The sequence below is a fragment of the Chiloscyllium punctatum genome, chromosome 1 (genome assembly GCF_047496795.1).
Source record: "Chiloscyllium punctatum isolate Juve2018m chromosome 1, sChiPun1.3, whole genome shotgun sequence".
NCBI classification, from domain to species: domain Eukaryota; kingdom Metazoa; phylum Chordata; class Chondrichthyes; order Orectolobiformes; family Hemiscylliidae; genus Chiloscyllium; species Chiloscyllium punctatum.
This window is the reverse complement of record NC_092739.1, coordinates 65,913,379-65,929,714: the sequence shown is the minus strand read 5'-3', so window position 1 is coordinate 65,929,714 and position 16,336 is coordinate 65,913,379. Positions and strand designations below refer to the sequence as shown.

General features: G+C 40.8%; 1 protein-coding gene across 5 annotated transcripts in view; it reads right to left on the bottom strand.

Annotated features, from left to right (window-relative positions):
• tbc1d1 (TBC1 (tre-2/USP6, BUB2, cdc16) domain family, member 1) overlaps nt 1-16,336 on the bottom strand; it is a 292,458-nt gene that overhangs the window by 29,060 nt on the left and 247,062 nt on the right. For all 5 annotated transcript variants that reach the window (XM_072567442.1, XM_072567448.1, XM_072567455.1 and 2 more), the window contains one exon: nt 11,836-11,994. In XM_072567442.1, the coding sequence (XP_072423543.1) occupies nt 11,836-11,994 (159 nt within the window). The remainder of the gene's footprint in view (nt 1-11,835; nt 11,995-16,336) is intronic.

The following is a 16,336-nucleotide window of genomic DNA, read 5'->3' as shown; positions in this document are numbered from 1 at the left end:
ATTATAAAATTTACAACAAGATATGACTTCTCTATTTAAACTGCACAGATCAAATAACTTTGATATTCAATATATAGGTCAGTTAATTAGATTTTAACAAGGAAATTCTAATTGCCCACTAAGATATCGAATTCTTTGCACAACATGCAAAGAATGAGTTGCTATAATGCATAAAACCACAAGCTCCAGTCTAAGAGCGACCTGTGGTCAACGTTACACCCTGTATTATTTAACAACGAGAACTACAAACAAATCCATGTCAGTGACAATTCATAACACCAGACTAAAATATTAACAGCATAGAGTGACTTCTGTATTCCCTGCTAAGAGGGATTCACTTTATTTTAGTAAGCATTGATAATGGAGAATCTAATTTCTCTCACAACTTTCTTTGATTAGCTTAAATACTCCTGAAAATGACAGTGACGGAAATCCCCTGGCTAGTTTCCACTAGTTACACTTTCCACTATTAACTGTGCCCAAACCACATACACCTCCATCAAGTACGATCTTATCCTCTTTGCCTACCACTCCAATGCCAACACTTAATTTGAGTAGCACAGGTTTTTCGAGTCCTAAGATCTTTCTCACAGTACCCACCAAGATCATGGTAGACCAGTCTGTGGCTCCATCTCCACTTTCTTGCCGGTTTCCCATAGCCCTAAAAATCCCTTGGCAATTGTAAACCTGCCTGACTCAGCCTTGACTATCTTCAGCAACCCAGACCCCACTCAACTCTATGGAAGAGAACAAAGACAAATGACCTGAGGGACTAACATCCTTATTTCACATTAGCTAAATGATGAGAGTTTGTAGAGCTCGAAGATGCTGGTGGATATGGGTGTCCTAGTGAATGAATCACAAAAGGATAATATGATTTGGAGATGCTGGTGTTGGACTGGGGTGTACAAAGTTAAAAATCACATAACACCAGGTTATAGTCCAACAGGTTTCATTGGAAGCACACTAGCTTTCGGAGCGTCGCTCCTTCATCAGGAGGTAGTGGAGGGCTCAATCCTAACACCTTCAATATATTGTCTAGCTATCACCATTATTAACAGCTAACCAGAGAATGCAACTTTTTTAAAAAAAGGTTTTGTGATTTACACAAGACAGAAGTGAAACTATCACGGTATTCTAACAGATGAAAGGCTTAACAGACAATCAATTTTTCAATGTATAATTTCAGTTACATAACACTGTAAATTTTGGCTATAAATTGTGTGTTAGGATTGAGCCCTCCACTACCACCTGATGAAGGACCGTCGCTCCGAAAGCTAGTGTGCTTCCAATGAAACCTGTTGGACTATAACCTGGTGTTATGTGATTTTTAACTAAAAAAGTTAATATGCAGCTACAGTAGGCAATTTGGAAAGCTGATAGAATATCAAAAGTAGGGAGGTTATACTTTAATTATGTAGGGCATTTGTGAGATCACATCCAGAGGATTGTGTACAGTATTGGTCTCTTTTTATTTAAGGAAGGAAATTAATACATTGGAAACAGTTCAGAGAAGGTTTACTGAACTAATACTTGGAATTGATGCATGTCTTATGAGGAAAGCTTGGATAGGCTAGGCTTGTACCTGTTGGAAGACTAAGAGGTGACTGGATTGCGGCATAGAAGACCCTGAGGGATCCTGACAGGCGTAATGATGTCTTCTAATGTAGAACTAGGGATCATTTCTGTAAAAATAAGCTGTCCTGATTTAGGAGAGAGATGAGGAGAATTTTTTTCCTCCCAGGTTCGTGAGCCTTTAGCATTCTGCTCCTGCTGCCTTTTCAGGAAGAGAAGCCTTTGAATATCTTTAGGGCAGAGAGAGATTGATTTTGAGAAGAAAGGGTGAAAGGTTATTGTGGGTAAGCGATAACATGCAATAATCAGATTAGCTGTGATCTTACAGTATGGCAGAGTAGGTTTGAAGGGCTGTATAACCTCCTCCTACTCCATACACATATATGCATTTCCATTTTATGTTGGAGACCTTTTACGTCCCATAGGGGGAAACACCTTCCCTGAATCCACCCTGTCCAGCCCTTCAGAATCTTCTACGTTTCATTAAGATCACCATCCATATTCTAAGCTCCTATAAATATAGACACAATGGTGTTTCAGAGGACAATTTCTTCTTTCTGAAATCAGCCTAATAATCCTTCTCTGAACTGCTTTGAACATGCATACATTCTTCCATATGGAAGGAGACTAGAACTGCTTAGCATTCGTCCAGGTATGGTCCTACCAATGGCCACACAATTGCAGTAGGGCTTCCTTACTTTTATACTGCAAGCCCCTTGCAATAACAGCCAGCATATGGTTGGCCTATTTGCTATACCTGCATACATTGAGATTCATGTACAAGGGCATCCAAATCCCTCTACACTACAGCATTCAACAATCTTCATACAGATACCACTCCACTTTTCTATCCATATCATCATCGGCTTGCAATCTTAAGGAAATGTACATACAGTCACAGAGCTATACAGCTTGGAAACAGATTCTTCAGTTCAACTTATCCATACTGATCAGATATCCTAAATTAGCCTAGTTTCATTTGCCACCATTTGGCCCATATCCCTTTAAACACTTTCTATGCATGCACCCATCAATATGGCTTTCAAATGTTGTAATTGTACCAGTCTCCATCACTTCCTCTAGCAACTCATTCCATACATGCACCACCCTCTGCACGAAAACATTGCCCCTTTTAAATCTTTCCCCTCTTACCTTAAACATATGTCCTCTAGTCTGTACTCAACTCCCCTGGGAAGATGACGATGGCTATTCACTCTATTCATGCTCATGATTTTATAAACCTCTATAAAAGGTTACCCCTCAGCCTCTGATGCTCCAGGGAAAACAGCCCTAGCCTATTCAGCCTCTCCATAAAGTTCAAACTCCCAACCCTGGCAACATCCTTGGAAATCTTTACTGAACTCTAAGTTTTGCAACATCATTCCTATAGCAGAGAGACAAGGACTGAATCCAGTACAGGTAGTTCTCTTAACACAACATAGTTGCACTCCTGCAAAACTTCATTTAATAGAAAATTGCTGACAGAAAAAGGGGGTCTATGAGAAAAGTGGGGTTGGGACTGACCAGCAGAAAATATAATTCACGATCACTCAAAAATCACCCAAAAGTCTAACACAAAGTACAGCACAGACTGAATGAAGGTTGAAATCATATTTATTAACAAAAAGTACATTTAACACAATATATTTAAAAGATGTAAGAAAGCTGCTGTTCATACAGCATGCCTCATAGAAAGCTGTAGTGTCGGCAGTTGACATCAGCGTCCATGCAGAACGGCAGAGAGGCCGGTACTAACATCACACGTGCACTGCCACCGCGCATGCACAGAACAGCTCGAAGATTTCAGCACGCACATTGGCACGTGAGCAGAACGCTGAAATCATGTTATTGTCAACAGTGGTAAGCATTCTCCAAAATACCACTCCCTAATTCTTCAGCAACATTATAGCCAAATCACGCTGCCGAAATGCATGTTACCCCAGAGCTACCTATATTCCAGAAATGGCCTAACCAATGTCCTTTACAGCTGCAACGTGACCTCCTAACTCCTATACGCAGTGTACTGACTGATAAAGGCAAATATGCCAAATGCCTTCTTCACTATCTTATCTACCTGTGACTCCACTTTCAAGGAGCTATAAACCTGTACTCCAAGGTCGCTTTGTTCAGCAACACTCCCCAGAACCTTACCATTAAGTGTATAACTCCTGTCCCGATTCGCCTTTTCAAAATGCAACACCTCATATTTATCTAATACTTGTGGAGCAAACAGAGGCATAAATATATCATTTGTAGCACTGTCATCTCATCAGTTGCAAAGTTTAGCATTGAGTTGTGGATCAGTCTTTTAAGATGAGTTTCTGAGAAAGATTAAAGTCTCTCATCAATCTGGATTGTTCAACGTAAATGTAACTGCTTATTTTAACAATCTTGATGATAAATATTGGAAACTAGATTAATGGCAGGGGTAGCACAGTGTACCTTTGACCTGCTAGTTAGGGGCATTATGCCAGGTACCAAAATGTGATTCTATAGATGTTACAAAGCAAGGCTTGCACTGTCCAACAGTAATCTTGAACAATTCCTTTTGAAAAGTAGTCATGGAAAAGTCACCTATGAAGCTCAGCCAAGTATGCTGGTTTGGCTCAAGTTACAGGTCAGGGAACTGGAGCTGTACACTCCTCCCATTGCATGCCCACAGTTTGACCCTGTTTCTATGGCAGCACTCAGTGTAGGGACAGGCATAAATCAGCATACTTTTATACAGTATATCGCACTGTTTTGGAGTACTGTGGGATGAGAAGATCTGACGCACTTCATAATTCTATTGAAATTGAACTTCTGCTTTTAAAAAAATAATAAAGCAGTATTGACAAACTCCACAGGCTGCACCCAAGTGATACTAAACAGCAGCAGGCAGAATCACATCCTGGTCTGAAACTGAGAGCTGAAAGTTGGGCCGGATCTTTACACTGAGTAGTTTGGCAAGACAGTCGAGTAGAAACTGGAAACAGCCCTTTTCCACAGGACGCTCCTTTAACAAAGTTGTTGAACTATTAATTTTTGATAGCCCCACATTCCTATCTAAAAGTAGGGACATTGCTAGGGATAGAAAAAACACACTTCGACACAGGCCTTCAACATTAACATTAAATCCTGCCAAGAGCACCAGTACACAGCAAAATGCCGACTCAGGTTTCCTGTATTCAGCAAAGATGGAAGGAAGATTTGGAGTTCGGGCCAATATTTGTAGCAAAATCTTAAACTCTGGCCCAGAAAAATCCACAGAAAGGCATGCACAGAAAGGGATACAGCCAGTCAAATGTGGCGTCAGGTCAGAGGGATGTGGGAGGAAAGTGTGACGAGAAGCTGACCTTTCATCATCAACACACAGAGCAATTCCCAACCCCCTTCTTTTTTTATATAAAGGTTATTGCTGTCACGAGGCCGTAAAGAGGGCACGGAGTGAAGAGAAGAGCTTGCAATTTCCAAGCACTGCCTGTCGACATACATAAAGCTGAGTAACATTCAGGCTTGGCTTGATAAATGGCAAATAATAGACAGCGCCCATCTCTCAAATTAGATAGCTTATCAAATTCACTTTAATTTTCAATGGCATTATCATTGTTGAATGCATCACAATCAACTGAAACTGGACTGGGCCAGCCACTAAGGTTTTTGCAAAAATCTGTAGATCGGGTTGTGGATGAGGTAGTTGGTTAGCTTGCGGAGTTGCTGGGCTATCATGCAGATGTTTCATTTCCGTGCTGGGTCACAGCATCAGTGCAACTTCCGGGAAACGCTCTTCTTCTGGCCTACTTGGTTTTTGTGTGGTCCACGTAAGAAAGGTCAGAAACTTGGAAATCTGTGGTAAGTAACTCACTTCCTGATTGTCCAATGCCTGTCCACCATCTGCAAGGCTCAATTCACCCTACACTGGCTTGGATGAGTCTTGCCCAACAGAACTCAAGAGGATTAATACACTCCAAGACAAAGCAGTTCCTTTCATTAGTAACTCAGCAAGGGCAATTATAATGTGATTAGGCAAGAATTAGGATGCATAGAATGGGGTAGCAAAATGCAGGGAATGCAGACAATGGAAATGTGGGGCTGGTTTAAGGAACAGATATTGCGTGTCCTTGATAAGTATGTCCCTGTCAGGCAGGGAGGAAGCGATGAGGTAAGGGAACCTTGGTTTACTACAGTAATTGCATCTCATTGAGCAGAAGGAGACAGCTTATGTGTTGATGAGGCAAGATGGTTCAGATGAGGTGTTGGAGAGTTACAGATCAGTTAGGAAGGATTAAAGAGAGCAAAGAGAGGATAAGAGCAGACTTTAGCAAATAGAAAAAAGGAGAACCCTAAAGCTTTCTACAGGTAGGTGAGGAATAAAAGCATGACTAGGGTAGGAACAGGGCCAGTCAAAGACAGAAGTGGGAAGTTGAGTGTGGACCCTGTGGAGATCGGAGAGGTGCTAAATGAACATTTCTCATTTGTTTTCATTCAGGAAAAGGAGAATATCGTTCAGGAGAAGAACGAGATACAAGATATTCGACGAGAAAGGACCGAGATTAGTTACGAACAGGTGTTAATCAATTTTAGAAGGAGTGAATGTAGACAAGTACCCCAGGCCGATGGGATTTATCCAAGGATTCTCGGGGAAGCTCGGGAGGAGATAGCAGAGTCTTTGGCTTTGATATTTGAGTCATCATGGTCTACAGGTTTAGTACCTGAGGATTGGAGGATTGCAAATGTTGCGCCCTTGTTCAAAAAGGGCAGTAGAAATGATCCAGGTAATTGTAGACCAATGAGCCTTACTTCTGTTGTAGGAAAGGTTTTGGAAAGGATTATAAGAAATAAGATTTATAATCATCTAGCAAGCAACAATTTGATTTCAGATAGTCAACATGGTTTCGTCAAGGGTAGGTCGTGTCTCACAAACCTCATTGAGGTTTTTGAGAAGGTGACCAAGCGTGTGGATGAGGGTAGGGCAGTTGACGTGGTATACATGGACTTCAGTAAAGCCTTTGATATGATTCCACATGGTAGGCTGTTGGAGAAAATTCAGAGGCAAGGGATTGAGTGTGATTTAGCAGTTTGGATTAGAAAGTAGCTTTCTGAAAGAAAGCAGTGAGTGGGGGTTGATGGAAAATATTCAGCCTAGAGTCCAGTTACTAGTGGTGTGCCACAAGGATTTGTTTTGGGACCATTGCTGTTTGTCATTTTTATAAATGAGTTGACGCAGGCATAGGTGGATGGTTTGGAAATTTGCAGATGACACTAAAGTCAATGGAGTAGTGGACAGTTTGGAAGAATGTTACAGGTTGCAGGGGGTCTTGGATAAACTGCAGAATTGAGTTGAGAGGTGGCAAATGGGGTTCAATGCAGCTAAATGTGAGGTGATGCACTTTGGGAAGAATAACAGGAAGGCAGAGTACTGGGTCAATGCAAAGATTCTTGGTAGTGTGGATGTGCAGAGGGATCTTGGAGTCCATGTACATAGATCCCTGGAAGTTGCCACCCAGGTTGATAGTGCTGTTAAGAAGGCATACGGTGCGTTAGGTTTCATTGGGAGAGGGATTGAGTTCCGGACCTGCAATATCATGCTGCAACTATACAAAATGCTAGTGCGGCCACACTTGGAATATTGCGTACAGCTCTGTTCGCCATATTTCGGGAAGGATGTGCAAGCATTGGAAAAGGTGCAGAGGAGATTTACCAGGGTGTTGCCTGGTGTGGAGCAAAGCTCTTATGAGGAATGGCTGAAAGACTTGGATCTGTTCTCATTGGAAAGGCGGCGGCTAAGAGGGGATTTGATAGAGACATACAAGATGATCAGAGGATTAGATAGGGTAGACAGTGAAAGTCCTTTTCCTAGGATGATGACGTCAGCTTGTACGAGGGAGCATAACTATAAATTGAGGGGTGATAGATTTAAGACAGATGTCAGAGGCAGGTTCTTTACGGAGAGAGTGGTAAGGGCGTGGGAATGCCCTATCTGCCAATGTAGTTAATTCAGCCACATTAGGGAGATTTAAACAATCCTTGGATAAGCACATGGGTGATGATGGGATAGTGTAGGGGAATGAGCTGAGAATAGTTCACAGGTCGGCGCAACATTTGAGGGCCAAAGGGCCTGTTCTGCACTGTATTATTCTACGTTCTATGTTCTAATCTGATAAGCCTTAACTCCACTTTCCTGCCTTTTCCTCATATCCTTTAAGTCCCTTTCTGATTGAAGATCTATGTCAGCCTTGAACAAGTTTGATGACATAGCCTCAACTGCTCTCTGTGGTAAAGAATTCCACAGATTCACTGCCCTCAGGGAAAAAAATCCCTCCTCATCTCGGTCTTAAATGTGCAACCCTTTATTCTAAGATTATTCCCTCTGGTTCTTGACTCCACAGAAGCAGAAACCTTGCCCCATCTACCCTGTCAAGTCTCCTAAGAATCCTGTTTGTTTCAATAAGGTAATCTCTCATTATTCTAAACTCTAATGAGCACAAGCCCAATGTACTCAGCCTCTCCACATAGGACAGTCCCTCCATATTCAGGATCAACCTGATGAACTTGCCTCCGGATGCTTGCTTTTGGCGATTCATGAGCGAGGACTTCCAAATCCTTCTGTGCTGTTGATTGCTGTGGTCTTACACTATTAAATAATATTCAGCTCCTCTATTCTTCCTGTCAAAGTGCATTAACTCACATATTTCCTCATTTTTTTTCCATCTGACAAGTTTTTGCCTACTTGTTTAATACGACTATATCCTGCTGTAGACTCTGAGCTTTTCCACCTAATTTCATGTCACCTGCAAACTTGGCTCATCCAATGCATTAATGTATATTGTAAATAAATCTGGGCTGAGTATTGATCTCTGTAGCATGCCACACAAGGTACAGACTGCCATTCTGAACATGTCCCTGACCTAACACTCCCTCTTTTAGTTAGCCAATCCCCAAACCGTGTTAATATACGCCCTCTAATACCATAGGTTCTTGTCTCATTAAGTAGCCTAAGGTGTGGCACCTTATCAAACATCTTCTGAAAAAGGTATCAGAAGAGGTTGATAAGTTAGTTAGGAAGCAATATGGACATGCTTTCCTTTATTACGGGATGGGCAGTAAATGCTAAACTAGCCTGCAACAAACACATCCAGTGAATGAATAAAACAAAAGGTCGCCAAATGAGCAAGGAAACTATGCTGGAACAGCTGGAATACAGCATATAGTTCTGGTCACTGCATCATAGGAAAGATGCGACTGCAGTGGAGGATGCAGAAGAGATTTGCAAGGATGTTGTAATATTGAAAGTATTAGCAAAACTTAAAGATTGATGCGCTTTGGTTGTTGTAATTGGAACAGGAGGAAGATGCAGGGTGAATATTGATAAGCATCACACAAGAGTCCAAGATCAAGAGTCATAGATTTAAAATAATTGGTAGGAGGATTAAAAGGGGAAATAGGAAACTTTTTTCTCCCCCCCCCCAAGAGGGAGGCAGAAATCTGGAACTCACTAACCTAAACAGGTGGTAAAGGTAGAAACTCTCAGTACCTTTAAGAAGTGCTTGGAGGTCTATAGAAACAGATTCAAAAAAGTCAAGTTAAGCTGGATGTTTCTTTGTCATGGTTATGACAGGCTGAGCAGCCTCCTTCACTCATGCATATTTTTTTTTCACTGATCTCTGAACTCCCCAATTAGAAAACCATCTCTTCAGCAAACTGGCATCTCTGGAATCTCTTTTCAGAGAAAAATAAAGGGGTTTCTCAAAACAATAGAAAATGCTGAAGACAAACCAGCTGAATGGGAGAAGGGAAAAAAAACATTTTGGGTGGGCCCTACCTCATACACTGTCAAGATAAGAGAAACCCCATGTTGACCCCACCTTTTATTTTTTTCCTTGTTGTGGGGAAGCACCTGCCCTCCAGTTTGCACTTCCACATAACAGCTACAACTGCGACTACAATTTCATTATGGGGTGAACCATCTGCATGAACCACATCCTATTGTGGCACTGCGATGAATTCATTCATTGTTACATACCATTGGTTCAGTCACACCTTAGAACATGGAACTTAGAACAGTACAGCACAGGCCTTTTGGCTTCCTGATTCTAATCACTGCATTTGTAGTATTTACATTGCTTTAAATATTATTTTTTTAAAACTTCAACAGACTAAAAGCACAACTGAGGATTGAATATATCAGTATTGCCAACTTCACTCAGAAACTAAAGAAGTCTACTAAGAACGTCTGGCACGGCAGATATTTTTGCTTCAAATTTTATTTATTCATTTCTACCTACCACATATTATCTGGATACTCACTTGAGTAACTAACAGTGTGAAAATGTACATCAGGAGCCTCATTTAGCAAAGTTCTTGTTGCAAAACTTTCTGAGCAGAAAATTTGCATGGTAAAGTGACAGCATGCTTACCATACCAAAGCTTTTAACATGATCTGACATTTTCCCCCAGATTGATAGCACACTTAAAATCTGAAATTAAATTTGCCATTTACACACACAAATACACAACTGCTCTGGTTCCTACAGGAACAATGCGGAACATGCACTTCAGAGGTTGATGAATTCCCTGATACCTTTAGTGAATCTTTTGTAGTACTGCCTTAGGCATTACATTTGACACAGGCTCTGTCCTTGCATACTCAGTTAGTTTGTGCCGGAATGATAAATTACGTGAGCCAAAACATGACATTTGGTGCAAATACATTTGTGTAGGAATTCAAGAATTAGCAAACTCGCTCCGTATTGCAAATTCATTTTTAATCAGACAAGGTTTCAACTTGGTTTTAATTTTCATCTCCTCAGACTGTAAAAGTTGTAAAACATCTTGGCCTTCTACTAAGCTCCTTAGTTTTCCAATTTTATAACAATGGTTCCAAAGAAGGTTGGAAACTCCTTGTGATACACAGTCAAACACCTACCATATTTTGAGCAGAATGCATTTCATCAGCACACCAATCAGGAAATGAGTTCTCTCATATAAGTGCTATTCTAACCACTGGGTTTCAAGTCCCTGTTTCTGATATGAGAAAATGTACTTGCATCTGTAAAGGTTCTATTAAAGGGGTATTTTATTCCTCAGAGGAACAGAACATTCTCATTACTCAACCTGTACTTTCTCAGTAGCTTGGTACTGAAGAATAATCTGGAAAACTATGGAAGATATCTCACTTGGCAAATGCTAATTCTCTGTTATACCAATGTACAGCTGATGCTAATATACTATTCACTCATTAGTAAGGTAATCGTAACCAATAAATGTGAAGAGAAAATGGGGACCTCTGGTCTTCTACTCTGTGGAGATATGCATGCCAAAACAATTCACCAGTCTCAAACTGTGTATACTGGCATCAAAAGAAAGCCAAAGATGTTTTTTTGAAAAAAAAACAATGTTTCTCTTTATTGAGTATGAAAACATGAAAATTGATGGACAGCAAATGCCCATTGAGTCTAACCCAACTCACGGGGCTTGGATCATCATGACTGAGCACTTTGCCTTCTCTAAAGCCATATTATTTCTTAGAAAAGAACACAAGACCAATAAAGCAAAAGAGAAAAGTCTCTTTCAGACTTCCTAGAGCAATAAAAACCAGCCCACCTAATCATATTGCCAACACAAACTAGTTTTATTTACTTACTTATGAAGTGATGGAATCTCAGTCCCAGAACCAATCCAATTCCCAGTTAGACATGTAGAGAGTCAACACATATCACACAAATCAGCAAAACATCTCAAAGACACCCTACCCTCTGGGAAAAGAAAAAAAATGACCGATATATACCGTTTTCCCACTTTGATGTTATTCAACTGCATGAACTCTGGCTTTCCCACCTCTTAAACTGAGCATAACTATCAATGGACATGCAATCTAGCTTTTTCATTGTTTGGCTCTAGTAGGACATGTCTAAGTCTACAATATCAAAACGTGTGGTGCTGGAAGAAGCACAGCAGGACAGGCAGCATCGGAGGAGCAGGAGAGTTTAAGTTTCGGGCATTAGTCCAATGAAGGGCTAATTGGCGGGGACATCAACTCTCCTGCTCCGCGGATGCTACCTGACCTGCTGTGCTTTTTCCAGTGCCACGCTTTTCAATTCTGACTCTCCAGCATCAGCATCTTTCTCCCACATCTACAATATTCCAAATAAAATAGACCTAGATCTTTAAACCTAAATGAATAACCAGATACAATTAGAAGTGAGAGAAGCTTACTTAGCACAGATTGTACACATTTCATTTCAAAAACTGCCAAGAACTGTGAATAAAGTGTACGCTTACCAAGATCAATAAGTATTGCATGCTGGTGAGATGTTAACTGCTTTAACAGTTCTTCGTATGGAGTATCCTTTGGTTGTTGTTTTATGGGTAAACGATATCTCAGCTGATGTTGTTCAGCTAGAAGTTTCCATATTTCACCACGGTGTTGCCGGGGTACACCTGTAAAAAATTATTAAATATTTCATTACAAAAATGTTAAGCGTTTCAAATGATTTTGATTTTTAAATCAGGACTTTGGTGCAATGCTGAGAATTCAAATCAGCAATACAATGTTGAATTAGGAAGTCTCTTTACTGTTGGAACTATCATCCACACAACAGTGGGACTTAGCTTAGAGTGTGTGTGTGTTGGAGGACTGGCCAGAGCATTGTTTTTAGGGGTTATAAATTGAGGCAAATTGTAATTTCAATCTGTTCTCCAAATTAGAAGCATTTGCAGACAAGGATGCATTTTTGCGGACAAAAGTTTACACTCCTACTTATTGATTGACATTTCTGACCAAATTTAAGGAAGAAACCTGGAAACCAATAAACATCAAATTGGAACGCACCTATGCTGTAGTTTTCAAAGCACAAAGCAGCAAGTTATGTCGAGTCAGTTCAAGGACTATGCAAAAATCAACACATCAGACCTGTGACCACATAATTGGTCAACATGATATGTTTCAAGAAATGTCTTCGAGGAAGGGGGAGATGGGGAGACGCTGAAGACTTTTATTAGAAAACGTGTTAAGCAGTAAGTGCTTCTCAGCAAAAGGAGTTATCACAGAGGAGCAATTAAAACTTCAAATTTGGCAGTAAACAACCATATTTGAAAATTATAACATGGGCAATCAATTCTCAATGTCCATCACTATCATTGTCAGATTCTAAAAACGTGGATGACACATCTGCTGGGATTTGTGACTTGTGTTGCTCACCAGGAATCACAGTAGGGCAATCCGAGAGGCACAAGTCATTGTGGCAGTGAGGACAAGTACTTCCATGATGAAGGGAGGATTCTTGAGCCATGGTTAAGACCACATGAAATTGGAGCACGAGTAGACAGTTCAGCCCCTTGGGCCTGCTCCACTATTCATTAGGATCATGGCCGGCCTGACATCTCTCACAGCCACTTTCTTGCAACTTTGATTCTTCTATTGATCACAAATCTATCTCAGCATTAAATATATACAAGGATTTTGCCCACACAGCTCCATCTGGCAAGGAGTTCCAAAGACTTACAATGCTCTAAGAGAAGAAATTCCTCCTCATCTCAGTCTTTCTTCTAATATAATGACTTCTGGTCCTAGACTCTTCCAAGAGGTGAAACATCTTTTCAGCATTTACCCTGTCAGGCCCCAAAAGAATCCTAACTGCTTCAATAAACTCACCTCTCATTCTTCTAAACTCCACGGAGTAGAGCACCAATCTGTTGGGCTTTTGCGCATAACACAATCCCAGCATTCTCAGCATTATCCTAGCAAATCTTCACTCAACTGTCTCCAGTGAAACAATACTTTTCTATAATAAGGGGACAAAAACTGCTCACAGTACTCCAGATGTGGTCTCATCAACACTTTTTACAGTTGTAGTAAGATGTCTGTACTTTTATATTCCAACCCCTTTGAAATAAGAGCCAATATTCCATTTGCCTTCCTGTTTACCTGCTGCATCTGGTTTTGTCTACTTAAAATTAGTCTTTTGTCCTCTGTTTCAAAATTAACTTCATATTTGCCCACATTATACTCCATTCATCAACTTTTGCCCATCTACTGTATTAAGTCTTCAATATCTCTCTGAATGAATCACTCTCGCAACCTGTCTTTTCACTTATTTTAGTATTGTGTACAAATTTAGCCAATTCCTTCCTCCAAGTCATACATATTGTAAACAGTTGCATTCCATCACTGATCCCTGTGGAACCCCTATGGTTACAGCTTACAAATCTGAAAAAAACTCTCATTGCCACTCGCTGTTTCCTGCTTATAAGCCAATTCTCTGTCCGGATGCTGCCTGACCAGCTGTGCTTTTCCAGCACCACAATTTTTAACTCAACCCTCTGTCCGTGCGAATATGCTAGCTCCAACACTGTGGGCTTTTATGAATTAAGCTTTTGCAAGGTATCTTGTTGAATGCCTTCTGGAAGTCTAAATACAACACACCTGCTGGTTCTCCTCTGAGCATTCTTGAAAAACTGAAATAAATTAGTAAGGCATGATTTCCCTTTCATGAAGTTATGTTGATTCTGCTTGATTGGATTCTGGTTTCTCTCCTTCTGCTTTGCTACACAGTTTATCCAATCAGTTTCCAGCTTGTTGGATAGGGTGTCTCCACATGCTACAGAGTTTGTGGCAAATTCCTCCCACCAACTTGGTATCAATTTGTCTCCTTTTGAATGAGACCTCCAGTGTATTTAAACTATTTTCTCTGTTCTCACTGAGCATGCCATTGTTGGATGTAAACAGATGACCTGGGTCAGAGGTCAATGTTTGGCATATGGATGCAGTGCATTGGAGCTAATTTTACGTGACCGTAATTGTAGTGCTGGAGAAATCAATATTGGTGAGGCTACGGAACTTGGTCCTCCTGTCTTCCACTTGACTTTCAGTGCCCTGTGGAGAAACTGCCGGTGAAAATTCTCCAAACATCTGTTGGGCTGATACCACAACCAACCCATTGTCAGTCACTAATGGTCCTTATTAATGCTCTTCTGTGATAACTCTTTTTTGCTGAAAAGCACTTAATGCTTAGCATGTTTTCCAATAAAATTCTTCAGCGTCTCCCCATTTCCCCCTTCCCCGAAGGCACTTCTTGAAACATATCACTTTGACAAATTACGTGGTCAAGGGTCTGATGTGTTGATTTTTGCTTAGTTGTTGAACTGGTGAAAGGTAGTGACAACAATAGTACTGTTGGCTTCTTATGGACATTGCAATTATCAAAGGCCCGCTATCACAATTTTCAGTAAGCTGCACTGGCACAGCTCATTCTTTGCTAGATCTACTGTTTGGTGGTGACCTTTTGCAAAAGCTAAATGCCAGAATATGGAACTGTCCAATGACTTCCAACGTCTCCCTAGATGGAGCTGACGTGCAGGGTGGTTTTTGAAGAAGTTTACCTTGCTGATTTTGAGTGACAGCTTATTCCACATCATGTTAATTTATGAAGCTTATCAGGCATACGAAAGACACAAAACAAAAACAAACTTGCTGGAAAAGCTCAGCAGGTCTGACAACACCTGTGGAAAGAAAGTAGTGTAAATGTTTCAGGTCCAGTGACCCCCTTCCTTAGAACCGACTGTAGCTAGGAAAAGGTTGGTATACAGTATATGCTGCAGATGGGGTGGGAAGAAGGGGGGAAAAGAATAAACAATAGGTAGAGGTGGAGCCCAGAGAGAGAGAGAGATAATCAGTTGTGCAGACAAAGGAAGGCGTAAAAGGTCAGCCTGGGGGAATGAACAACGGCAATGAGGACCAATGAGGACCATTAGTGGCTGATGGGTTGGTTGTGGTATCAGTTCATGTGATAAAGTTAAAAATCACAACACCAGGGTATAGTCCAATAGGTTTAATTGGAAGCACTAGCTTTTGGAGCACCGCTCCTTCATCACGTGGTTGTGGAGTATGCAATTGTAAGACACAGAATTTATAGCAAAAGTTTACAGTGTGATGTAGCTGAAATTATACATTGAAAAATACCTTGATTGTTTGTTAAGTCTCTCATCTGTTAGAATGACCATGACAGTTTCACTTCTTTCATATGAAAATCACAAAATGTTTTTAAAAAGTTACATTCTCAGGTTAACTGTGACAATTGGTGTCAATGCAGATAAGATGTTGAGATATTGAAGGTGTTAGCCCCCTGTGTTCCCTGTCTGTGCCATAATGTTTAGGCTCATTCTAATCTAAAAAGTGAGTAAACAGAGTCTTACATGAATTCATGTAGTTTGAGAGCAAAGTACAATGTAACTCTGCACGTACAAATTCACTCCACAAACCAGGTGGTGTGTGTGTGCGTATAAAGTCTGAGAGGATGCATGAGAGTGTGGGAGAGTGTCTCTCTGTAGTAGTGTACACAGACACACACACACACCCTTTCACAGACTTAGATACTTTACACACTCTCACACAGACAATCACAACCCCCCACCCCACACACACGCACCCTCTCAGACTTGGACACTACACACACGCACCCTCTCAGACTTGGACACTACACACACACACACACACACACTCTCTCTCTCTCTCACTCACAACTCCCCACTCCAGACAGACAGAGACACACACACAAAAAAATCCCACATGTACTCATACACATATACGTTTGTGGAATGAATTTGTACTAGCGGAGTTACATTATACTTTGATTAAAAACTGCATGAATCCATGTAAGACTCGGTTTATTCACTTTTTAGATTAGAATCAGCCTAAACATTATGGCACAGACAGGGAACACAGGGGGCTAACACCTTCAACATCTTATCTGGCTGATACCAATTGTTACAGTTAACCGGAGAA